This window comes from Phascolarctos cinereus, unplaced genomic scaffold (genome assembly GCF_003287225.1).
Source record: "Phascolarctos cinereus isolate Bilbo 61053 unplaced genomic scaffold, phaCin_HiC Scaffold_5;HRSCAF=322, whole genome shotgun sequence".
Taxonomy (NCBI): domain Eukaryota; kingdom Metazoa; phylum Chordata; class Mammalia; order Diprotodontia; family Phascolarctidae; genus Phascolarctos; species Phascolarctos cinereus.
The window spans coordinates 253729788-253756561 of NW_027555958.1; the positions used below are offsets into that span (position 1 = coordinate 253729788).

At 42.7% G+C, this 26774-nt stretch overlaps 1 protein-coding gene across 4 annotated transcripts; it reads left to right on the top strand.

The window, feature by feature from the left end:
* The first annotated feature begins 1319 nt into the window (after positions 1–1319).
* On the top strand, positions 1320–25948 carry PFAS (phosphoribosylformylglycinamidine synthase). 4 transcript variants are annotated; one of them, XM_020966677.2, is made up of 28 exons: positions 1320–1426; positions 3715–3878; positions 8533–8668; positions 11296–11401; positions 12713–12902; positions 13038–13143; positions 13671–13811; positions 13951–14075; positions 14319–14447; positions 15267–15398; positions 15860–15988; positions 16800–16873; positions 16954–17110; positions 17496–17557; positions 17811–17972; positions 18796–18921; positions 19119–19250; positions 19732–19962; positions 20261–20441; positions 20616–20699; positions 21164–21319; positions 21549–21668; positions 21898–22043; positions 22143–22350; positions 22544–22635; positions 22747–22861; positions 24426–24749; positions 25275–25948. In XM_020966677.2, the coding sequence occupies exons 2-28, from the start codon at positions 3737–3739 to the stop codon at positions 25580–25582; spliced, it is 4014 nt and encodes a 1337-aa protein (XP_020822336.1). In that variant the 5' UTR covers positions 1320–1426; positions 3715–3736; the 3' UTR covers positions 25583–25948. The 4 variants fall into 4 exon arrangements, with proteins under 4 accessions (XP_020822336.1, XP_078011795.1, XP_020822338.1 ...); XM_020966679.2 differs by lacking the exon at positions 1320–1426 and adding an exon at positions 1812–1997; XM_020966678.2 differs by lacking the exon at positions 1320–1426 and adding an exon at positions 1812–1943.
* The last annotated feature ends 826 nt before the right edge of the window (positions 25949–26774 follow it).

The window sequence follows — 26774 nt, forward strand, 5'->3', positions numbered from 1 at the left end:
GGGGTGAGTAGAGGAGGAAGGGGGTGTCTAAGGAGGATCTGGATGGGAGTGGTCAGTAAGCTGGGGTGAACAGACCTCCAGGGACCTGGATCATGTGGCCAAGGGAGAATGGAGTGTAAAATAGGATTACAGGTGGGAAGTAGCCAGGGGCAACTGGAAGGTATTGGGTGATTGGGCATAGCCACAATGAAAGGCTAGTTGATAGGATTATAGCCTCAGGTGAACACCAGAGATTTGGCCAGGTGGGAAAGTCCAAGATTTTTCCTTTAGGGGTTCAGGTCCCATCCCCATTAGTTTAACATCAGAAACTGATATAATTTTGTCACTGTAAATGACATTTTAAAAAGAGGCATTACCTTCCCGCTTTGCCACCACACCACATCCTAAGGTACATGGGACTTTTCCATTTGACTTGCAGCTGACACTTTACATAAGTTTTTTCTTCCCTTAGAATGTGAACTTCTTTCCAGTAGAATTTTTTTCATTTGTATCCTCAGCCTTAGCACCGCAGTTTGCATATATAGTAGTACTTAATAAATGCCTTATTCATTCATTCAATAGTATTTTCCCACGCTTCTCTGTATTAATCGTATTCATTACTCTTTATGGCACAGAAATAATCCTCCTGACCTGCAGTGTTAGCTATTCCTCAATTAGCACCTACTTTTGTTTCCAGTTCAAAAGTCCTGCCCCTGACACTTTCTGGCCCTGTAACCTTAGCCAAATAACAACACTCCTTTAAGACTCAGTTCTCGCATTTGTACATCAGAAATAATACTTGCAGTGTCCAAAAGGTTGTTGCTAGGCTCAAGTAAGAGCATTTAAAGCTCTATTTAAAGGTCAGTTATTTCTATTACCTCTGTAACCTCATTATAACGAGCATCTCACCAGTACAATTACTCAACTCCAGCCTCCTTAAAACTAGGTGTGCAACTACGTGGAGCAGTGGCCACAGTGCTGAACCTGGAGTCAAGAAAACGAGTTCAAATCCTTCCTCAGCTATGTGAGCCTAGATAAGTCACTTGACCTTTGCCTGCCTCAGTTTCTCCATCGGTACAATGGGGGATAATAGCGCCTTCAGAGTTACTGTGAGAATAAAAATGAGATATTTGTAAAGCGCTACGCAAACCTAAAGCAATATATATCTAGTTATGATTATGAAGCAGAAAAAAAAAACAGCATAAGTTAATAACGGCATGAAAAATCCCCACATTACACGTGCAGAAAAAGCCTCTGGGCCCCCGGGGCGAGGCGGGGAGGAGAGGAGGGGAGGGGAGGTTAGCAGGGGGCGGGGTTAGGGAACCTGTCGCGAGACGCCCGGGGAGATCTAACCCCCCTCCCCGTTCTCGCGTCCCGCCCCTCACCCGCTTGAGCCACGGGCTGTGGAAGAGACCGCGCCTTCCTAATTTGTCATCCCTGACCTCGCGTAAGTAAAAGCTGTTTGCCCTTCGCCTCCCTCGCCTCCCCATCCCCAAGGCTTTCCCTGCTCGCGGTCGGGTGTGGGACGCACGCTGCTGACACTCATGCCGGGACCTGGGCAGTCTCAGAACTGCTGTACTTAGCCTACCCCTCAGACTTTGCCCAGCCCCTTTGGTCCACGTGCTCGGCCCTGCCGGTTCCGCTAAGTGCGCAGGCGCTGTAGCCCCTTTGGTCCACGTGCTCAGCCCTGCGGGGTCCCGCTAAGTGCGCAAGCGCGGTAGCCCCTTCGGCCTACATGCCCACCCTATGAAGGGGTGGGGGGAGGAGGCTGCTGGCGCGCTTCTCCTAGCTCTTCCTGTTTGTGGCGCAAGTGCACCACCCACTTCCGTCCATACTTGGCGCTAACGGGGTGGGAGGGTTTTGGATGTAGTCCCTGCTAATAATGTTCCTAGCCCTAGGCCGGTAAAAGGGACGGGATAACGCGCGTGAGGGAAAGGCAGGACAAATCTCTGCAAGGTGCCAAGGTAGATCTAGGGAGGGCCCTGGAGGAGGGGGCCTTCAGGCTCCATCAGAATTCTGTAAGTGAACGGGGAGGGGGTGAGAGAACGGGGAGTTGCACGATTTGATTGGAGCGCAAGAATGTATTACGGAGCCGCGGTAACTTGGAAAGTTAGGTATTAACCTTGGCAATAGGGGTGCTAGAAGATAATAGCACCTACTTTCCCAGGATTGTTGGTGTGGTTAAGTTGAGATCGCATTCAGTAAAGCACTTTTGCAAATGTTAAAAGTCTATAAATGCTAGTAATTCCTATGAACTATTTTTTGGCAGTAAAGAGGCACTGAAAATTTTTAAGTAGACGAATGATTATCTCATCTATAAAATGGTTATCCAGTGGGCTCTGTGAAAAATAAGGAATGACATGTTGACACAAGGGATCCCAGCAGTAGACTTGTGAATCTATTGTCCCAGGACCAAACTAGCTGAATTTGGAAGTGGCTTCTGGTTGATAGATATAGCAAATTCACTACTAAGACCAGGAGGATTTGTGTCCTTTCTCAGGAGAGAGAGTTTCACCACCATAGAATAGATAATAGATTTAGGGTTGGAAGCACCTATTCGAGATCATCCAATCAAACCCTTTCATTTTACAGAGGACCATATTGATGGATTATGTCTAATCTGTGTGTCTTGCCCAACATCACACAGGTAGAAAACTACAGAACTAGGATTCAGATCCTTGTCTTCTAACTCCAAATGCACTATTCTTCTCACCACACATTCTGATATCTCTTTTAGCACTGAAAAAGCAGTGGGAGATACAAACTATTACAAGACAAGAGGGTATTCCTTTATAATTCTTTTTTTTTTCTTTTTAGGCAGTTGGGGTTAAGTGACTTGCCCAGGGTCACACAGCTAGTAAGTGTCAAGTGTTTGGTCTGAGGCCAGATTTGAACTCAGGTCCTCCAGACTTCAGGGCTAGTGTTCCATCCATTAGGCCACCTAGCTGCCCCAAGGGTATTCCTTTTTAAAAAAAGTTTATTGATCTTTTGTTTAACCTCACTCTCATTGCCAAAAGTTACCATCTTCCTCCAGAACCAATTTTTGTATCAAAGAGGGAGGGAAAACATGTCAGAAAAATTGGTCAACTTAGCAGCTAATTCTAATAGTGTATGCAGTGTTCCACGTCCACAGCCCCATTCTCATGTTCTCTAGAAGCTTAGTTTCATTGAGAAAGTGAAAAACACACAAAAAGTTGCTATGGTGGAAAGAGCTCTGGTTTGGGGTTTAAATCTTGACTTTGTTACTTCGTTACCAGTGGGACCTTGGACAGGTCATTTCCTTATCATTAAAAAGAGGGGGAGTGGATTAGATGCCTTCTAAAGTAGATCGCTTGTAGCTCAGAATCTATGATCCTGTAAAATAGTACAGCTTGACAGGAGCAGAGTGCTCCAGTTGAGAAGGAGTGGGAAATAATGGGCAAAGGAAACTGGGGAGCCAGTGAAGGTGTTTGAGCAAGGAGTAAAGGCAGTGTTTCTTCTTTCCCCCAAAGCATTTAGTAGCATGGATTCACTTGGATGTAGGTGGAAAAGGGACTTGGCTCTCCAACTGTACATTTCTTAAATGGCTACTCCAGCCCTATTCCCAGACCCCGTGCTGTAATGCTAGCACCACTGATTCAACCTCTCTGCTTCTGAAACTTTCCCTTGAGGAACTTGAGGCCCAGTTTTTAAAAGAAGTTATAGTGGGTGGTGAGGGTGGGGAATCAGCTTTATACAATTTTTGCTTTGTTACAGATTTTCAGGTACACCTGTGCAAATGTCCCAGGTGCTTCACTTCTATGTCCATTCTTCCGGTCATGAGGGAGCAGCCTCTGGGCACACTCAGAGGAAACTCAAGGGGAAGCTGACTGAGCTACAGGGTATAGAGACAGAGCTGTGTTATAATGTGAACTGGACAGGTAAAGGATCTGGATGCTTGCTGGGGCTTGGGGGTGGGGTGGGGAGCCTGGGTCAGAATGAAAAGATTATGGACTTAGAACTGGAAGAAATCTTAAAGGTCATCTAGCCCACCCCTCTCATTTTACAGTTGAGGAAACCAAACTAGAGTATGATTCAGGTCAAACAGGTAGGAAGTTGTAGAACTAAATCTTGAACCCAGGTACCCAGATGGTTGAAGAGAAATCATACTATGGGTGCTAGAGATAGCAAGGATTTCTCTAATTCTGGAGAGATCCAACCATACCAATACATAGTCCAGTTAAAAACAGATTTTAGGGCTTTTAAAATTTTTTTGTTTTAAGCACTTGGGGTTAAGTGATTTGCCCAGGGTCACACAGCTAGTAAGTGTCAAGTGTTTGGTCTGAGGCCGGATTTGAACTCAGGTCCTCCTGACTTCAGGGCCAGTGCTCCATCCACTGCACCACCTAACTGCCCCTAAAAAAATTATTTTTGCCAGCATTTATGGTCTCCCTTCCTTGTTGGCCCCTCCAGTTGGTCAACAATAGCAGCAGCAATTCGTTTAGAAGAACAAAAGGTCAAGAATAACCAAGGAATTAATGGGAAAGAAATGCAGAGGTTACTGGCTGTGTGGCTCTGGGCAAGTCACTGAACCCCAAATGCCTCACCAAGAAAAAATGCAAAGGGAGGAGATTTCGAAGTAGTAGATCTTAAACTATATTACATGGGAGTAATTATCAGAACTGTGTGGTACTGGCTAAGAAATAGAAAAGGTGAATGAATGGAGCAGAGTAGACATAGAGCACACAGTAGCGAATGATTATAGTAACTTTGTGTTTGACAGATGTAAAGACTTAAGCTTTTAGGATAAGAATTCACTATTTGATAAAAATTGTTGGGAAAACTGGAAAACAGTATGGCACAAATTGAATACAGATCAATGTTATATCATAAGTAAGTTAGAAAACCGTGGAACATGTTACCTGTCAGGTTTATGGATAGGAAGAATTTATGAAGAAACGAGATAGAGAGTACTGTGAAATGTAAAATAGATAATTTTGATTACATTAAATTAAAAAGGTTTTCCACAAATAAAACCAATGTAGCAGGATTAGAAGGAAAGCAGAAAATGGAGGGAGGGATTTTATAGATAAGTTTCTCAGATAAAGGTCTGATGTCTCATATGTAGAGAACTTTTTCAAATTTATAAGAATATAAACATACCCCAATTGATAAATGGTCAGAAGATATGAACAGGCAGTTTTTGGATGAAGAAATCAAAGTTATATATAGTCATATGAAAAAATGCTCTTTATAGGTTGCCAAAGTAGGTGATACAGCCCCCTGGGTGGGGGGCATTGGAGTGATTGGGGAGAATGGCTTGGGGTAGCCTCTGGTGCAATTGAGGGGCATTAAATAAAAGTGGAACCAATGGAGCATAAGGAAAGAAGAGAAGAGAAGAAAATTTTGAAAAACCGTTCATACATGTTTCATCTGTTGTAACAAAGTTAAAGTTGTAGTGAGTACATTATTTTCTAAATAAACACACAAAACACAAGTTATAACTGATCAAGTCAAGTCCTCACCACAGGTCTTAACAAGCAAGTGTTGGCAGGTGAGCATGTCACATTGTTAGGACTTACTTGGCGGGAATATATGCATGTAATGACTTGTTTACAGTATAATACTATACAGTTACATGATGTAATAGGGCATCATCAAACTTGCAGTGCAGGGAAACTCCCAAAAATTTACAATAAATTATTAAATTTAAGATGTGTCATTTTCAAAAAAAAAAAAATTTGTGTATTTTTTGGAAATGATACAAATTTCAAAAAAAAAGTAAAGGGTTAAAGAAAATAGATTTTTCAGGGGGGCGCTGAGTAATTTTTTTTTAAAGAGGGTGGTAGGCCAAATAAGTTTAGGAACCTTTGCTCTAAATCATTATTAATTAGAGTAATGCAAATTAAAACAGATTTGAAATAATCATCTCACACCTATCAGATTGCCTAAAGTGATAGAAGGGGAAAATGACAAATGTTGGAGGGGATATGGAAAAATTGGGACACTAATACATTGCTGGTGGAACTATGAACTGATCCAATTATTTTGGAAGCAATCTGGAATTATGCCTAAAGAGTTATAACACTGTATATACCCTTTGACTCAGCAATACCCTATTAGGTCTGTTTCCCAAGGTGATAAAGGAAAAGAACCTATATGTTCTAAAATATTTATAGCAGCTCTTTTTGTGATGGCAAAGAACTAACTGGAAATTGAGGGGGTTCCCATCAGCTGGAGAATGGCTAAACAAGGTGTGGCATATGATTATGATGGAATACTGTTGTGCTATAAGAGATGGTGAGCAGGTTGATTTTAGAAAAATATGGAAAGACTTGAATGAAATAATAAAGAGTGAAATGAGCAGAATCAAGAGAATGCTGGATACAGTAACAGCAATATTATTCGAAGAATAACTGAACAACTAAGTTATTCTCAGTATTATAAGTACTCTAATCAACTACAAAGGATCTATGAAGCAAGATCCACCTCCAGAGAAAGAACTGATAAATAGAAGTATGCATAACAGCAGCAATAGCAACAAAAAAAACTAAAAATAGAACTTTCATACAAATAGACATAATCCAGCAAAACAAATTTCCATATTGGCCATATCCAACAATGTATGTCTTACTCATTTTAAGTCTTTCACCTCTCTGGAAAGAGATGGCTAGCATTTTTCATCTTCGATCTTTATCATTGCATTGATCAATGCTCTAAAGTCTTTCACAGGTGTTTTTCTGTGTAATGTTATTGACATTGTGTAAATTGTTCTTCTCCTTTCCTCTGTCAGTTCATAAAGGTCTTTTCCTTTGAAACTAACCATTTTGTCATTTCTTAAGGCACAATGATATTCTGTTCCATTCATACCATAATTTCTTTAGCCATCCCCAAATAGATGGGCAACTCCTTAGTTTCCAGTTTTTGCTTTGTTACTACTACTAAAAGAGTTGCTATAAATATTTTTATACATGGAGGTCCTTTTCCTTTTTCTTTGATCTCTTTAGAGATATAGGCTTAGCAGTGTATAACTGGGTCAAAAGCTATGAATAGGTGGGTAATTTTGGGGCATAGTTGCAAATTTCTTTCCAGAATGGCTAGATCAATTATAGTTCCACCATCAGTTGAACCCAGTGTACCTGATTTCCCATAGCTACTCCACCATTTGTCATTTTCTTCTTTTGTTATCTTTGCCAGTCTGGTGGCTATGACGTGGAATCTTAAAATGCTTTGATTTGCATTTTTCTAGTTATTAGTGATTTGGAGCATTGTTTCATATTGTTGCCTATAGCTTGGATTTCTTCCTTTGAAAATTGCCTGTTCACATCCATTAACCATTTATTGGGGAATGGTTCTTGGTCTTATAAATTTGAATCATGCCCTAGATATAAGATCTTTATTAGAGAAACTTGATGCCAAGATTTTTTCCCTTCTAATTTTAACTGTGTTAGATTTGTTTGTGTAAAAACTTATTAATTTTATATAGTCAGAATTGGCTATTTTAACTTGGGTGGTCCTCTCTGTCATTTGTTTAGTCATGAGCTCTTCATATTCATATCATATTTCTGTCCATAGATCTGAAAGGTAATTTATTGCTTGCTCTTCCAATTTGCCTATGATGTGACTATTTATATCTAAGCCGTATATCCGTTTTGACGTTATCTTGGTATATGGTGGGAGGTGCTGGTCTCTACCTAATTTCTGCCATGCTACTTTTCAGTTTTCCTGGAAGTTTTTGTTAAATAGTGAATTCTTACCCCCATTCTGTAACTTTTTTTTAAGTTGGGAGTTTTATTTGCTTTTTGTATACAATTTCAGTTGCCAACAGAAATGACATTCGCTTTAAAGATCTTTTCTATACAGAACATTTGTGTGAACTTCATACATCACAATTGTTTCTAATAAGCAACTGGGATCATTAGGCAGTGCAAGTTTGGCGTATGATTATAAAACCACATTATCCTTGTAACTCTGTCTGCTGCATTCAGTGGTTTCTCAGGAAGACAGGTTTAATAAAATACAGCTATGCAAACAAAAATAATGCAAAGCATAGTACCAGAAGTACAGATAAAACGGGGACTCGACTAGAGTGTTGAATAGAAAGTTGGAATAGGGGTGACAGTGAAATTGCATAGGTCCTTATACTTGCAGCATTGAGTAGACAGACATTTGGCCCTTGGTAGTTGTCTCTCTTTGGGCTCTGTGCAGGTGCAGAACTGGCCTGCTTTGTTAGAACAGGTTTCTTAATCCTGGAGTTTCCTGTGCCATTGAAATAATAAATCTAATCTCCTTTTATTAATTTTGAAGGGTTGCCCTGAGAAGCTCTTAAAACTGTCTTCCTAGTATATGGTACCTTGATGGGGAATATTTATGTATTTAACTAAGTCTATATATTTAACTATGTTTCTTTCTACAAGTTAAAATAGAGCTTGGTTTTAATGTTTTATATTGTAACATTTAACAATAAAATTCTAACTGTTAAGAATTAAATAAACACAGAATTGGAAATTATGATATTGCATGTATTGAATAAGTGCCAGGGACTAAGGGTCACAATGTCTGCCTGAGACCCTACCTTCTTTACTTCTTTCATAGCTGAGTCCCTTCCAAGCCCCCAGGAGACCAAGAAGCTAGAATGGCTCTTTGGATGTCCCTTAGAGTCAAATGATGTGGCGAGGGAGTCCTGGCTTTTGCCAGGCCCCAATGACTTACTGCTTGAGGTGGGACCCAGGTGAGTTTAGCACTTGTGTAAATGATCTCTTCTGTAAATTATCCTGCCCTCTACCAGCTTTCACTTTTCCTCTGCTTCTGCTGCTTCTACCTCTTGGGATATTTTTTTTTCTGTTTTTCTTTCTCGCATTCCCCCCAGGGAATGTACTCAAACTCCCAGTTCTACCATCAACCATCTCCTAATTTTCAGGGAAGAAACTGAGGAAGGAAGACTGTAATAACAGCTCCTATGAGCTCCTGGGGATGTTGGCTTCCATTGACTCTAGACCAGAGATCATCAGTCTTTCAGAAATGGTGGGCCAGGAGCAGTTAGGGAATAATAGGTTACATTCATCCAATATTTTTTAAATGCTTACTGCGTGCAAGGTGTAGAAGTGGGCACTGAAAATACAAAGACAAAAATAAAACAAACTCTCTTCAAAGGGTTGGCACTGTACAGTTGGAATGCAACTTGTACCAACATTGAAAGCTCCCACCTAGGTATATCACACACACACCTAGTATTGGGGTCATCAGAACATGTGTCTTGAAATTCAGTCTAATAAGATTGAACATCATAATAGCTGACATTTACATTGGCACTTTACGCTTGTTAGCTGACTTGATTCTAACAAAAATACCCTCCTTTTAGAGAGGAGGAAATTGAGTATCAGAGAAGTTAAATGACTTTTCCAATTAGTAACTGTCGCTGTAGGACTCTAATATAATCCAGATCTGCCCAAAAGTCTGCTTCTCAGAAATGACCCATTATCAGATGTCATGTAAATGTGTTACATCTCAGACTGAATGTCTCCTGGGGGGATTCCTGAAGGGAGCATTGATTTGTCAACAAGATCAAGTACTTAACTATATACCAGAAATTGTGATTAAGTGTTGGGGATATGAAGACCAGAGTAAAAGTCTCCTATCCTCAAGGAGCTAACATTCTCAAGGATCCTCAGGGAGACATATGTGTGTGTATATACATGTGTATATTTGTGTGGGAAACTGGGTGGCACAGTGGATAGTGCTTCAGGCCTGGAGTCAGGAAAACCTGACTTCAAATATAGCCTCAGACACTTATTAGCTTTGTGACTCAGAGCAAGTCACTTAACTCTGTTTGTCTCAGTTTTCTTATTTGGAGCTGGAGAAGGAAATGGCAAACCACTCCAGTATCTTTGCCAAGAAAACCCCAAATGAGGTCACGAAGAACCAGACACAACTGAAAAACGACTGAGCAACATGTATATTTGTATGTGTGTGTATATAAAACATCAGTCTAAAGTAGTCAAGGTGATACATCCCTAAGCAGTGATAATATCCAATTATGTACTTGTTCAATGTAATGTTATTAACAGAAGAGAAATGGTCTGTGTGGAATCTAGAATAAGGAAAGCCAAAGTAAGATATTATCAGTAGTCTTCTGACACTGGGTAATCTAGTTCTAGTGGTGAAAGGAGCATTTTTTAGATCCCAGCATTGCTTGGTAGACTAAGCTGTTAGTAGTATCCAACTCACTTTGCTGTGATTCTGAGTTTACCAAACAGCCCTCTAATCTGTGATTTGGTGTTCCAAGTGATGTATCTACCTGGAGGGAATACTCTGTACCATTTGAAATGACTGAATTAGCATTCCAGTTTATGTATAATTTGCTTATGAGTTTGGTTAGTGTGGATTGGGTTTTCATTCATATGATCATCTCTGGTGGGCTGACGAAATAAAGTGTCTTACCTGAAGTGATAAGGATTCTACCAGCCATGAGAGGTCCTGTCTGAACTAACAATAGTTTTTGTCAGTGATTTTTAGCTGGAACAAAGGGGTACAAAGTGAAGTATGTGTGTGCAGTGGTGAACTGAGTGGTTCAGAGATGACTAAGAAATGAGTAATGAAATGAAGACTTGACACATGGCTTCTATAAAATGATTAACATCTCTGAGCTCATGAGGGCCTAACAAATCCATCAAGAACGTTCTAGTCAGGGATGTCTCTGGAACAATTCTGGATTACAGATTTTGTTGTTTAGTCATATCTAACTCTTTATGACCCCATTTAGGGTTTTCTTGGCAAAGATACTGGAGTGGATAGTAAAATACAGTTGTCCTGGGGAAGGGATGAGTAGTTAGGAAAGGGTGTGTGTGTGTGTAGGGATGTTCCCTCTCTGTGTCATATTCCCACCTCTCCTTTTTTTTTTTTTTTGACTAGGCAGTGGGATTAAGTGACTTGCTCAGGGTGACACAGCCCTACCTTTTTTGATAACCTTGGCTGCTTTGCCTGTCCAAATCATTTTTGTGATACTTTTGGTATATGGGTTTTAAGAAATAATCATCTTATTTTAGACTTTGACTCCCAGGGAATTGTGGGAACTGTCTAATCTGATACAAGGGAGGATGGGCAGATCAGATTATATTTATTAATTTTTTAGCCCTAAATAGATTTATGTCTCAGAATTTAACTTTAGCATATATGTCTGAAGTATAATATGATGATGTTTGAATAAACTCTGAAGGTGGTGATGACAAAGGCCAGAAAATTCTCATGTTGACTTGTAGTGGTAAAGCATCCTTCCTGGAAAGGTCCTAGATTCATCATGGGACCCCAGAGATACATGACTTTGATAGAGCTTCATTTTCTTTTCTCAACTTCTTCCAGGTTGAGCTTTTCTAGCCCAGCATCTACCAACATTGTGTCTGTGTGCTGGGCAGCTGGGCTGAATGCTGTGGATCGAGTAGAGACAACTCGACGCTACCGGCTCACTGTAAGAAAATAGTGGCTTTGGACAGAGGACAAGTGGCAGGGAAGTTGGGGAAGGAGAATTATGAGGATAAGATAAACAGAGTTATTGAAATAATTTGTAGTAGGGAGAGAGCCTGGCATGAAGGGGTTGAGGGGAGAAGGTGCAAACTCTGCTATTAATTTCTCTTTCTTTCTGACTTATCTCTTGGTCTCATTGTTTTGTTTTATTTCTTGTATTAAATATTTTTGGTTACATTTTAAATTCTGAACTGTCTCCCTCTCTCCCCATTCTGCACTGACAAGTGAGGGTGTGTGTGTAAAACCATTCTGTGCATATTTCTGTTTATCAGTTCTTTCTCTAGAGGTAGATCTTACTTCATAGATCCTTTATAGTTAATTTGAGTATTTATACTCAGAATAACTTAGTTGTTCATTTATTCTTTGAGCAGTAATGCTGTCACTACATCCAGCATTCTCTTGGTTCTGCTCATTTCACTCTTCATTACTTCGTGCAAGTCTTTCCATGTTTTTCTAAAATCAACCTGCTCATCATCTCTTACAGCACAGCAGTATTCCATCATAATCATATGCCACAACTTGTTTAGCCATTCCCCAATTGATGGAAACCCCTTCAATTTCCAGTTCTTTACCACCACGAAAAGAGCTGCTATAACTATTTTAGAACATATAGGTTCTTTTCCTTTGGTATTGTTGGGTCAAAGGGTATACACAGTTTTATAATTCTTTGGGCATAATTTCAGATTGCTCTCCAAAATGGTTGGATCAGTTCTTAGTTCCACCACCCGTGTATTAGTGTCTCAATTTTTCCACATCCCCTCCAACATTTCATTTTCCCCTTCTATCATTTTAGCCAATCTGATAGGTGTGAGATACCTCAAAGTTGTTTTAATTTGCATTTCTTTAATCAATAATGATGTAGAGCATTTTTTCATATGACTATATATATAGCTTTGATTTCTTCATCCAAAAACTGCCCTTTCATATCCTTTGACCATTTATCAATTGGGGAATGTTCATATTCTTATAAATTTGACTAAGTTCTTTATATATTTGAGACGTGAGACCTTTATCTGAGAAACTTGTCTATAAAATTCCCCCCACACACACACACTTTCTGCTTTCCTTCTAATCTTGCAACATTGGTTTTATTTGTGCAAAACCTTTTTAATTTAATGTAATCAAAATTACCCATTTTACGTCTCATAATGCTCTCTGTCTCTTGTTTCTTCATAGATTCTTGTCCTATCCATGAGTCTGATAGGTCATATGTCCCTCATTGTTTATCCTGTTCTCTCCTTGGTCCTCCCTTCAGTTTACCTCTGCCCCCTCAGCTGAAGAGAAGGCTGTTGCTTTAGCTACTATCCATGATCAGATGACAGAGCAATGCTTCCCCGGGTCTATCCAGAGCTTCTCTACAGGGAATCTCCCTGCATCCTGCAATGGTCTCATTGATATCCTGGCTGAGGGAAGAACTGCTCTGGAGAAGGCCAATAAAGAGCTAGGTTTGTATCCTGGGTGGGACCTAGGCATTGGGGACACCCAGGGATAACAGTGGGAGGAGAAGAATGAGATACTCAGAGAGGGTGGGCAGGAAGGTTTGGGCTCCAGGGGTTAGCAGTCTGTGATGTGATCCTTAGGTTTGGCCATGGACTCCTGGGACCTGGACTTTTATACCCGTTGCTTTCAGGAGCTGAAACGTAACCCCAGCATAGTGGAGGCCTTTGACCTGGCCCAGTCCAATAGGTGAAATGAGTTGGGATATTTGTAATTTGTAAGGGAAAGGTGGGGTTTGATTTATTGGTGGCTTGGGTTTCCTTTTCGAGCTTTTGTGTCTAATATTGTTGCTCCATTTCTAAGTTCTTGATGTTAAGGGACAGTGTATTCAGAGAGAAGTCCTTCTATGAGACAGCCCCTCTCAGTTTGTACTAATGGTGGATGTGGGAGAATAAGCCATTCAAGAATGGTACCTTCTGAGAAGGCATGGATGAGGAGCTCTCTTCACTAGTGGAGGGATATCCTTATCAAAAATATATTCTTCAATATAGGCATTAAAGAAGTATTAAATTGAGGAGTTGGGGGTGGTGGTGGAGGAGATATGTATGATCTAAAATAAACCAAACCATATTTATTGTTTAACCCTTTTATAGTTGATTTGGCTGATGGGATGTATCAAATTTCACGTTAGAAAATGAGACTGGAAAAGAGCTACTTCAGATTCCTCATTGTATCAGTCACCCTCCTGACATAATTCTTCCTTTTGTATCCTCCAGTGAACATAGCCGACATTGGTTCTTCAAGGGTCGGCTTTGGGTTGATGGACAAGAGCTGGAGCACTCGTTGTTTGATGCCATAATGAGCACCCAGGCAACTTCTAATCCCAACAATGTCATTAAATTTTGTGACAACAGCAGGTGAGGGCTAAGACTGGGGAAAACCAGGAGTTCCAACGTCAGCCCCTGTGAGACTGAGGTTTAGAGGAGGTGGACCTGAGGCTTTGTTTGGGACAAATACATGCCTCTGTACCAGCACTGATGCTTCCTGTATTGTCAGTGCTATCCAGGGGAAAGAAGTACAATTCCTGTGCCCTGAGGACCCTTCCAAGCCAAGCCGTTTTCAGGAGCAGACAGGAATAAGACATGTCATCTTCACAGCAGAGACTCACAATTTCCCCACTGGTAGGAGTCAGGGTGTGGAAAGCCTTGGGGATGTGGGGTTCTGAATCCTTGAGACAGAAACAGGAGTTGGGGGGAGGACTGTGGTTTGGGGATATATTATTTCCTAAACGAAAACTTTATACAGTTTTATACAGGAAAAGAGGAACTAGGAAACTGGACTCACAATTCCCTGAAAGGTCTTGGAAAGTCTTGTCTGTTTCTGTGCCAGTCCCTATGTCTCCTCTTTGTCTCTTCCATGCCTAGGTGTTGCTCCTTTCAGTGGGGCTACCACAGGAACTGGTGGCCGGATTCGAGACATACAGTGTACAGGCCAAGGGGCGCATGTTGTGGCTGGCACCGCAGGCTATTGCTTTGGCAATCTGCACATTCCAGGTCTCTTCCAGTTAAAAGTCTCTTATTGTATTGAATAGATCTTCTATCCTGGTAGACAGGAGGATGCTCTGCTTCCTTTAGCAGAAGGCAATGACTTGTGCCTTATCAGGCTTCATTGGAAGGTCCCGTAGTGGATGGGCTTTCAGTTGCCGATGGTGCTTATGCTGTAAGGGGATAGTGTAGTTTGGTAATATAGGGTGTCCCAGAAGTCTTAGTGCAGTTCTAAACTATTAAAGCTAGTATGAAATTAATGTTTTATTATGTACTAATATTAAAATTTTAATAGCTTAAGATAACACTACGATTTTGAGAACATCCTGTATTACATTGACAGCTTGTGGCTCAAATCCATATTCTCCTTGAAATAGGAGAATTTTCATAGTGAGAAAACTGTGATTTGCAATTCCTTTTCTCAGTGTACATTTGTAGCAAAGGCTCCAGTCATCCCGATCTGTATCTTGCCACTGTGCCTGGATGGCTCCAGAGGAGAAAGTGAGGCTAGTGACTTTGCACAGCCTCCCTCACTTAAATCAAATTCAGTTGCAAGTTGTGGCCTCACCTCCCTCATATCATGGTCCTGTTTGAGAATGAAGGACAAACAAGGTGCGGCTGGGAAGAATGGGGTGAGGCCCAGGGGGCCTGTACCTTTCCTCTGCTCTTCAATCAGCCAGCCTCTACAGATGGCCCGTAAAGCCTGCAAGTGGTCCGAGATGTAGTGGTGGATCTCGCTAGCCAAGCTGATTCTCACAGTGTTGCCATGTGACAGGAAGCCTCTGCCCAAGGCTCACAGGTGTCCTCTCTTCCCTGTAACTCTCCCAGGCTATAGTTTACCCTGGGAAGATCCAAACTTGCAGTATCCAAGGAACTTCGCCCATCCTCTTGAAGTTGCAGTTGAAGCAAGCAATGGGGCCTCTGACTATGGGAACAAGTTTGGGGAGCCAGTGCTGGCAGGTAAGGCTGATGGGCAGGGGTCTTACTTATCATCTGGGCCCCTCATAGAAGTCTAGAGTGAAGTGTGGGAGCTAGATTCCTAGGAGAAGAGCCAGGGTCTAGGAGGACTGAGTGCTTCATGTGGTCACAGCTAAAACTTACAGGGCACTCTAAGGTGCACAGTGTGTTTTCCATGCTTTTTGTCATTTGATCCTCACAGCCACCCCATAGCAGAGGTGCTACGTGAATTATCCCCATTTTACAGATGAGGTAAGAGCCTTAAGAAGGTTAAATGACTGGCTAATAAGTAATTAGAGGAAGAAATGAAACCCCAGTCTTACTGATTCAGTGAACCAGTGTTGCCTCCGTTGTACCACGATCCCTGTATCTTCTCGAGAGGATTGAGGGCTCAGCATTAGGATTGCTGAGGAGTGTGGAAGCTGGGCAGTCTTCATTCTCCTCCGGATGTCTCTTCCATCCAGGCTTTGCCCGATCCCTGGGGCTCTGTCTCCCAAATGGGCAGCGGCGGGAGTGGATCAAGCCAATCATGTTTACTGGTGGTATTGGATCCATAAATGCTGAGCATGTGAACAAGGAAGCCCCTGAAAAAGGTGAGGTCCTTCTCACAGTATCTCTGCCTCCAGAGAGTACAGGTCTTAGGGAAGAAAAGATTCCGTCTCCCCAGTTAGCTTCCTATCTCCTCACTGAACTCAGGTCTTTTTCAAAGTCCAAGAGGCAGGGGAAATTATCTTCTCTTACCCACTGTTCTATTCTTGTGGCAAAGTACCACTTTCATTACATATTCGCTTCCTCCTCTTTTTTTTTCCCTTTCCTCTATTAAGTTAGTGAAGAGGCAGCATTATGTGGTAGATAGAGAGCCAGCTTTGGAGCCAGAAAGAACTGGGTTCAAGTCTTTCCTTTGACATGTAATGGCATTTAACCTCTCTGTGACCATAAGTTGAAGAGAAAATGCTGGTCTGCATTGGTAGAGGAGATTTCTTACTGGGAGTTTCCTATGCTGTTAAATCATGGGTGTAGTTATCTACCACCAAAAAATAATAAGTTTTATTTTTAATTTAAATTTTTTTTCCCCAATTGCATGTAAAAACAATTTTTAGCCTTTGGGTTTGTTTTTTTTTTTACAGTTTTGAGTTCCAAATTATCTCCTACCCTCCTTGTCCTCCCCCTCATTGAGAAGGCAAGCAATTTGATACAGGTTATATATATTCAGTCATGCAAAACATGAAACATTAAGTTTTTAACACTTAGTACTTGCCTGGTTCTTTTCTAGGCTATAACCTTAGCTGTCTTCCCTGTTTCTGGGCTAGAGGAAGGGTTTAACTTGGAGGCCTCATCTTGACAGGCCCTTATCATATCTCTCCATTCTCTAACTCTAGCTCATCTCACTTTCCTTCTTCACAGGCATGGAGGTTGTGAAAGTTGGGGGGCCTGTCTATAGGATTGGGCTTGGGGGTGGAGCTGCTTCATCCATCCAGGTGAGTAGAAGAAGGTGAAAGCTGTGGGCTGGATGCCAAAGTGCACAAGGAATAAGATCTTTGACCTCATCCCCAAACAGGTTCAGGGGGACAATGCTAGTGACCTGGATTTTGGGGCAGTGCAACGGGGTGATCCTGAGATGGAACAGAAGATGAACCGGGTAATCCGGGCATGTGTGGAGGTGCCTGGAGGGAATCCCATCTGCAGCCTTCATGATCAAGGAGCTGGTGGCAATGGTGAGGAGCTATGAGATGGAATGTGGAGGCCAGGGCCCTTTTTCCTAACACAACTCCCCTAAACAGGATTAGGGAGGAACTTTTAGGAACAGCAGATTGTCTCCTTCCCACTGCCACATAACACTATGGCTTTCCTCCATTTCAGATAAAAATCCTAATTCATTAAGGGGAATGGGAACTACAGTAGTTAGTTGAAAAGGTAGGAAAGGTAGGGAGTATGGAAATGAGCAGAGAAAAAATTGAAATTAAGGGCTTCCCCTCCAGAGACTACCCCCAGCTCCCAGAATAAGGTTAGGTAAGTAAAATTAGATCTGACATTGAGACCCCTCAGTCTGAGGATCTGTGTACTAAGTGCCTGTCCGATCTATCTCACCCATTCTCCTAGGGAATGTCCTAAAGGAACTGAGTGATCCAGCTGGAGCCAGGATCTATACCAGCCGCTTTCAGGTATGTCAGTCCACACCCTGTTCCATGTTGTGCCTTGAAGAAATTTGAAGTCTCATTACCATACGTATACCCCCTACAGTTGTGCTAGGTCCCTACCCCCAGGAATTGCAAGAAATCTGAGGGAGTCGGAGGAGAAGAAACAATCCTTATCCATCCTTCTGACTTATTTAAGTCCAATCTGCTTTAGCTCTCAAGGATCATCTGACCGTGTTTTATCTTTTCTTCTTCTGTCTCCTCTAATGTGGTTTTATAGTTGGGAGATGCAACGCTGAATGCCCTGGAAATCTGGGGAGCTGAATACCAGGAGTCAAATGCCCTGCTGACAAGATCTTCTCATCGGGATTTCATGAACCAGGTCTGCTCTCGAGAACGATGTCCTATCTGCTATGTTGGAACCATAACAGGAGACGGACGGGTGAGAAGCCTAGACAACCAGGAATGGGGATGAACAGGAGAGGGGAAAATTGCTTGCAAGGAAGGGATGGGTCAGAGTTTTACAGACAAGATGGGTCTACCTAGAACAAGGGCAGCTAAGTGGCACATTGGATAGTGTACCAGGCTTGGAATCAGGAAGACCTGAGTTCAAATCAGGTCTTAGACACTTATTAGCTGCGTGACCTTGGGCAAATCACTTAACCCTGTTTGCCTCAGTTTCCTCATCTGTAAAATGAGCTGGGGAAGGAAATAGTAAACCACTCTAGTATCTTTGCCAAGAAAACCCCCAAAGGGGTCATAAAGAATAGGATACAACTGAAACGACTGAACAATAAGACCTGAAAGAAGAGTCATAGAGACAGTTGCAGGAGTTGGGGGTGGGGGGAGAAGAGTGTTGGGCCTGAAAGTCAGGAAGACCTGAGTTCAAATCCTGCCTAAGACACTGAACTAGCTATGAACCCTTGGGCAAGACACTTCGCTTCTCAGCTTCACTTTTCTTATCTGTAAAATAGGGATGATAGCAGTAGTAATTACCTCAAAGAGTTGTTGTGAGGATCAAATGAGATAACATATATATATGGCTCTTTGCAAACCTTAAAGTGCTACATAAGTGCTAGCAAGTATTAGATGGGAATGCGTTCAGCAAACAGGTGAACTTTAGAGTTGTGTGTAAGTATGTGGGAAGCAGTGAGTAAGAGGAGAGAGTAGAATGGGTGATGGGGGTAGAATATGGATTTAGTGGATAGAAATCTCTGATCCTTTATGGAGTTTGTTTATCTTCTGTCTTTTTCATCTCTATCTAGATCGTGTTAGTAGAAGACCGGAAATGTCTTGTGGGCAAACAGGATCATGGGGATGGGCCCTCTGCTCTTACCTCAACACCTGTAGACTTGAAACTGGACTGGGTGCTAGGGAAGATGCCCAGAAAGGTGCTGAGATTGGAATAGCTGGGAGTATTGCCTAGAAATCCCTGAGGCTGCTTCTATGCCTCCCAAATCTCTGGCCTCCTAACCCTTTATAACCTCATGCTCCTTTCTCACCCCCATCTGACCCTCCCTTTGTGTTTTTGAATCCTTGCCTGATTTCCTGACTTCAGGTCCTCCACTACCCTGTATTTCTCTTCCAGGATTTCTTCCTTGAGAGAGTCCCTTGCGTCCTACAGCCCCTGGTTTTGCCCCCTGGGTTAAGTGTCCTTCAGGCTCTCGATCGAGTCCTGCGTCTGCCTGCCGTGGCCAGCAAGCGCTATTTAACTAACAAGGTACTTCTTCTCCCCATTTTGGGGCCAGCTTCAAAAGAGGCCTCATTACAAGAAAACTGTGAGCTTTGCCCAATTCTTCACGTTCAGTCCCTTCTTTCAGCCCAGAGGGAGGAGGACAGGATGGGGAAGGTTGGGTAGATGAAGAGGGGAGTCAGTGGTGGGATTTTACCAGAGGACAGTGTCACAAGTTCTTCCACCTCACCCTTAGGGCCCACATGGCTAAGCGTCTTCCTAGGCTTTCAGCACCAGGGGTTTGAATGAGGATTGTACCAGTTCAGTTGGGGTAGTTTCTTCTTCCAAAGAGGGAGGGGACCTGTGTTCTTAGTTCTCTCTGCCTGCCTCTTTTGAAGACATCTCATATTCTTTACTCTCTTCAGGACTGTGTAATTCTTTTCTTCTCCCCACCCCTCATGAGTCACTGCTGTCTCTTCCTGGGTGTGTCTCACTGTTTTGTCCTAATGCCTGAACACTTATCCTACAGGTGGACCGGTCAGTGAGTGGACTGGTGGCTCAACAGCAGTGTGTGGGGCCACTCCACACACCTCTAGCCGATGTGGCGGTGGTAGCCTTAAGTCATGGAGAACTGGTAGGGGCAGCTACAGCTGTAGGAGAACAGCCAGTCAAGAGCCTGCTGGACCCTAGGGCAGCTGCTCGCCTAGCTGTGGCTGAAGCCCTCACCAACCTGGTGTTTGCACAGATCACTGATCTACGGGTGAGGTTCCAGCCTTGCCCCCAGTCCCTTAACCTTTTACTGCTGCATCCTCACCATGACCCCTATTCCACTTTCCTATTTCCCTTGCCTCTTTCCTCAGCCCTTAGCCCCTCATTTCTTTGGCATTTCAGCCCCCTACTTGGTGTTTCTGTACAAATACCAGTTTCCCAACTACCCTGGACCTTATACGCATGTAGTCTCCATTACACAATTTCCCCTGTCCCAACTCGCCTCCTTTTTACTCCTCTCATATTCTAGTTTTCTCTAACCCTCACATGTCATTCTTGGTCTCACTCAGGATGTGAAATGCAGTGGAAACTGGATGTGGCCAGCTAAGCTCCCTGGGGATGGAGTAACTCTGGTGGATGCCTGTGTGGCCATGGTAGCTGTCATGCGTGCCCTCGGGGTGGCAGTGGATGGTGGCAAGGACTCACTTAGCATGGCTGCTCGTGTTGGAAATGAAACCGTGAGGGCTCCTGGTGAGATGGGATGACCTTAATAGGATAATGAAGGGAAAGGTGAAGTGGAAAGAGCTGGAAAACTCATGAAAGTAAACAAAACAGAAGAAGGCCTTGTAGTGAATGCCAGGTGGAGGGAGGGGTCAGTGTGAGAAGCTGAACTCACCTCATCCATGTCTTCTTTTCTTATACTAGGATCTCTAGTAATTTCAGCCTATGCTGTTTGCCCTGACATAATGGCCACTGTGACCCCAGACCTCAAGAACCCTGGAGGGCAAGGTACCACTTCCTTTCCTGAATGATCAGAGGTCAGGAAGGTCACCCTTCTCTTTTCAGCAACCCTCGGCTTACACACCTGCAAAATGGGGAGGGAGGCTGGTGCATGCTGAGAGTTGTGGTCTTTGGGGAATCCTCATGCATGCAGGTAGTATAGTCCCATATTGGAGATACAGTGAGTTCAGGGCTGCATGGCTCAGTAGATAGAGAGCTGACCTTGGAGCCACGAGGACCCAAGTTTCAGTCCTACTTCTGACACGTGGCTCTGGGCAAGTCACTTACCCCTCAGTGTTCTAGGTAGCTGTTTAAGACTGTAGGTTGCAGAGAAAATGTTAACATGCATTGGTAAAGGGAACGTCCTCATTTGGCAGTTTTCTATACAAATGAAATCGTAAGTCCAGCTTCCTGTCCCTCTCCCTATCTGATTTTCTCTTGTTCCCTGCCCTCAAACTTCCTTAATTTTTCAGGATGTCTTTTATATGTGCCTCTGAGCCCTGGGCAGCACCGACTTGGGGGCACGGCCCTGGCTCAGTGCTTCTCTCAGCTTGGGACAGAGCCGCCCGATTTGGATGTTCCTGAAAACCTTGTTTGGGCCTTCAGTGTTACCCAGGGCCTGCTGAAAGGTGAGTGAATCTCAGGGGCCAGAAGAGTCAAGGACACAGCACAAAGGGCCTGGCCCATAGTTTAATGAGGATGAGAGGAGGGACACATTTCTCTAGGGTCTGTCTGTTACCTGTTTCTTGTTCTGTCTCTCCTAATCTTTCTTTGCCTGACATTTTCTCTGTGAAGGTGAGGTGTGGAAAGAAACCAAAGGAGCCTGAGACTGATGACCTCTTACTCTTTCTTCCTTAGACCGTCTCCTAAGTTCTGGCCATGATGTCAGTGATGGTGGTCTTATTACTTGCATCCTGGAGATGGCATTTGCTGGGAATTGTGGGATAGAAGTGGATCTGCCCCTTCCTGGGGCTGATGGTGAGAGACTTAAGTGTCTAAAGTTTAAGCCCAACTCTCCTCTTCCCATTTCCCTTCTCCATCAGATTTTTCTCTTATTTCATGGAATTTGAGCATCTAAATGGCCCAACCTGTTCCTTTCTCAGGTATCCCATGTTCAGGTTTTTCAGTTCTACTGACCCCTTTGCTCCCCATTTCCTGCCATCCCTCTTGACCCTTTGCCCTAGTGTGTTCCTGCTTCTCCTTTCAGTGCTGCCAGTGCTCTTTGCAGAGGAGCTGGGTCTGGTACTTGAGGTGCGAGAGCTTGATGAGGCCCAGGTGCAGAAGCGATATCAGGATGCTGGCCTCACCTGCCTTTCCATAGGTCGCACAGCTGGGGATGGCCCCCATGCCAGGGTAAGAAGTTGGGAAGGAGCTGGGCAAGCTAGAGTTCTCAGAACTATTAGCCAGGATGACCTTTACCATTTGTATTTCTCCCCTCCCCATTCTCCACAGGTTCAAGTGGCAGTGAATGGAACAGTTGTTTTGGAGGAGACAGTGGGGCAGTTACGTGCGTTATGGGAGGAGACAAGTTTCCAGTTGGAGCGGCTGCAGGCTGAGCCAAGCTGTGTGAATGAGGAGGAAGCTGGGTTGAGAGAGCGGAAAGGACCTCGCTACAGCTTACCACCTTTTCCTACTGAAACCTCTGTGCCCCATGAACCTGGTGAGGTTAGAACCTGAATACGTAGATTCTGGGGAAGAGGAGGGAGGACCAGAGAGAGAGAGAGATCTGGGGGATAAGGGTTAGGTGCTTGGCCTGCTAAGTTCAAGGAGTGGGGAGGAGGGGGGGCAGGGGAGAGGGCAGGTGGACGATCAGATTCCTCAGTCTTTGAGATTGTTTCTGCCTCTCCATCCAGGAGGCCCTGCCCCTCGAGTTGCCATACTGCGTGAGGAAGGAAGCAATGGAGATCGAGAGATGGCAGATGCTTTCCACATGGCTGGGTTTGAGGTAAGCAAAGAAACAAAAGACTTTACCCCCACAAAAGAAGAGAGCTAGAAACTAGAGGTACCAGTCCTAGGAGTCCAACTTCTAATATGACTCCTATCCTCTCAACTTCAGGTTTGGGATGTAACAATGCAGGATCTTTGCTCTGGGGCCATTGGACTGGACACATTTCAAGGTGTGGCCTTTGTTGGTGGCTTCAGTTACGGAGATGTCCTTGGTTCTGCAAAAGGTTGGTTTTTATTCCAACTTCCTTCTGCTAGATTCCTCCCATATCCCCAGTTCCTTTAGTGTAAAAGGTCCATTTTTATTGCCCTCATCTGTTCAAAGGATTCAGTCTCCTTTGGATTCAAATTTAGCCTTTAATCTTACCCATTTAAGCTGGGTGAAGGTGAAAACAGTATAGTAATTGGACAGATGAACTCATGTCTTTGCTTCTACCTGCCCTCAGTAAATGGTGGTATTCTCAGGATAGGAGTATCTCAATGTGTACTGGAAATAAAAATCAGTCCTAAATCATTCCCAGGCCCCTGAAGATTTCTGTCTCTTTTCTGCCTCTGCTGTTTATGAAACTGCCTATTTCATAAACATTCCCTTTGTCATTCTGTTCTCTGGTGATCATTCATATTTCTTTTTTTTACATGAATTAAAAACAATTTTAAATAATATTTTCCCCAATTACATATAAAGACAATTTTTTAACATTCATTTTTTAAAAATTTGTTCCAAATTCTTTTCCTTCCTCACCTCTCCCCTCCCTAAAATGGTAAGCAATTTGATATAGGTTATACATGTTCAATCATTCAAAACATATTACCTTATTAGTCGTATTGTGAAAGAAGACGGAGACCTAGATTAAAAAAAAACAACACGTAAAAAAGAGAAAGTGAAAGATAATATGCTCCAATCTGCATTCAGATTCCATCAGTTCTCTTTCTGGAGGTGGGATAGCATTTTTCATCATGAGTCCTTTGGAATCATCTTGAATCTCTGTATTGCTGAGAATAGCCAAGTCATTCACAGTTGATTGTACAATATTGCTGTTACTGTGTATAGTGTTCTCCTGGTTCTTTGCATCAGTTTGTGTAAGTCTTTCCAGGTTTTTCTGAAATCAGCGTACTCATTATTTCTTATAACACAGTAATATTCTATTATAATCATATGCCACAACTTGTTGAGCCATTCCCCAGTTGATGGGCATCACTGCAATTGCTAATTCTTTACCATTACAAAAAGGATCTGCTATATATAAAACCCTTTGGGCATAGTTTCAAATTGCTCTCCAGAATGGTTGGATCCATTCACAACTCCACCAACAGTGCATTAGTGTCCCTATTTTTCTATATCTCTTCCAAAATTTGTCGTTTCTGTTTTCTGTCACATTGGCCAAGCTGATGGGTATGTGGTGGTACCTCAAAGTTCCTTTAATTTGCATTTCTCAAATCAGTAGTGATTTAGAGCATTAGCTTTGATTTCTTCATCTGAAAACTGCCTGTTCATATCTTTTGACTATTTATCAACTGGGGAATGACTTATAAATTCTTATGAATTCTTATAAATGTGAATCAGTTCTCTATATATTTGAGAAAGGAGGCCTTTATCCAAGATACTTGCTATAAAAATTGTTTCCTAGTTTTCTGCTTTCCTTCTAATTTTGGTTGCATTTATTTTGTTTGTGCAAAAACTTTAATTATTTCTTTAAAAAATTTTTATTACTATGAGCATGAATATTTCCTCATGTAAACAGCTTCCATCTCCTTTCCTTAATGCTTGTCTTTCTCACTCTCTATCCCCAGGCTGGGCAGCAGCTGTAACATTCAATGTCCATGCAAGTACAGAGTTGCAGCGCTTTCGTACTCGAACTGATACCTTTAGCCTGGGAGTGTGTAATGGCTGCCAGCTGTTAGCGCTGCTTGGCTGGGTTGGGAGAGACCCTAATGAGGATGAAAAGGACCCTACTCCTAAGAATTCCCCCACCCAGCCTGGCCTTCTCCTTCGGTCTAACGTTTCTGGTCGCTTTGAGTCAAGATGGGCTACAGTGCGCGTAGGGCGTGGGCCGGCCCTGATGCTTCGAGGAATGGAAGGTGGAGTGCTGCCAGTATGGAGTGCCCATGGAGAAGGTAAAAGTAACCAGAAGTGAGTGGTACATAGGTTGGGTTTATAAGAGGCAGTGATGAATGTGGGGTGAATGAAGATGTTAGGACAGGTGAGAACCCAGGAAGTAAGGATTAGGATTGGTAGAAGGGGGAGGTCTAGGTTTATGGTGGGGAGAGAGTATCAGGAAAGACAAAAGGATAGGCACAGAATATGAATGGGAGAGGCAGAACAGGGAAAGAAGTTGAAGAGCTGTTAGGAAGGTGAGAACCATGATAAAAGGACTTATTAGTATTAAGAAAGAGAGGCACAAGATTAGGAGGTAGACTGGGGAAAAATAATGAGAAAGTGAGGTCTGCACCAAAATCAATGGAACTGGGAGGGCAAAGGGCCAAGCATAGAGAAGCCCCAGAGATAGGGCAGGCATAGATTGGACTCCCAGGACAACAAACAGAAGCATGCAGCTTCCAAAGTAGGGAAGTTGATTTTAGTGCAAGGGAATCAGTGGATGATAGAGCTTTGCATTGACAATTGCCACCTCATTTCCACAGGTTATATGGCTTTCTCATCCCCTGGACTCCAGGCTCAGCTGGAAGCAAAGGGTTTGATCTCACTCCATTGGGTGGATGATGATGGGAACCCTACTGATCGCTACCCTTTGAATCCTAATGGCTCTCCAGGCGGTGTGGCTGGTGTCTGCTCCCAGGATGGCCGCCATCTGGCACTCATGCCCCACCCTGAGAGAGCTGTGCGGCCCTGGCAGTGGGCATGGCGACCTCCCCCATGTGACAGTCTGTCTACTTCACCTTGGCTCCAACTTTTCATTAATGCCCGACGCTGGTGCCAAGAAGGTTGCTGAGGACCAAAAAAAGTATGCTTCAATCTGCATTCAGACTCCATCAGTTCTTTCTGTAGAGGTGGATAGCATTTTTCATAAATCTTTCAGAATTTTCATGGATCGTTGTATTGCTGAGGCTAGCTAAGTCATTCACAGTTGATTATTGTATAATGTTGCTATTGCTGTGTACAATGTTCTCTTGTTTTCATTTTGCATCAGTTCATATAAGTCTTCCCATGTTTTTCTGAAACCATCCCCTTTGTCATTTCTTACAGCAAAATAGTATTCCATTACAATCATATGCCACAACTTGTTCAGCCATTCCCCAGTTGATGGGCATCCTCTCAGTTGCTGATTCTTTGCCACCATAAAAAGAGCTGCTATTAATATTTGTGTATAAATGGATCCTTTTTCTCTTTTTTTGATCTCTTTAAGATACAGACATAGTGATGATATGGCTGGGTTAAAGGCTATGCACAGTTTTATAGCCGATTGGGCATAGTTCTAAATTGTTGTCCAGATTGGTTAGATCAGTTCACAACACCAATAGTACATTAGTGTCCCAATTTTTCCACATTCCCTCCGATATTTGTCATTTTCCTTTTCTGCCATATTAGCTGATTTGTTTATCCTCTTCTGATAATGATACATGTTACATAGATATTACCCCCAGGAAGATAGAAACCTGTACTTTCCTAGTCAGGATACTTAACTCCTTCTTCATGACCTTACTCTACCTCCCATCCCAAAGTCCCACGTTGTCTCAAATATGTGTATGTTTATGTGTTTATATTTATACATGTGTATATATATAGAACCCTAGGATGTCAGTCTGTTATCCTTATTTTACAAATGAGGAAACTGAAATAGACTTAAAGAACTTGTCCAGGATCAAACACACATGAGGCAAGATTTTAGCACATTACAGGTGCTTAAATACTTCAACACTGTAAAAAAAAAAATCAGTACCTTAACCTAATCTGAATACCAGACTCTAGACATCTTTGATACTCCCAGTCAGTACAAACTTTGGCACCACTTTAATGGTCCATATATAATATTGTATATGATAGCAGATTGTTGTACCTTATCGCCCAATAAGCTTCCTATCTTTCCCCAGTGCAGAGTATTTAGTAGATTCTTAATGTTTACTGAATCAGTGGCCAAAGACTAGGGAAATGGATGAATTTCAGCTATCCCATCCCTAAGGATT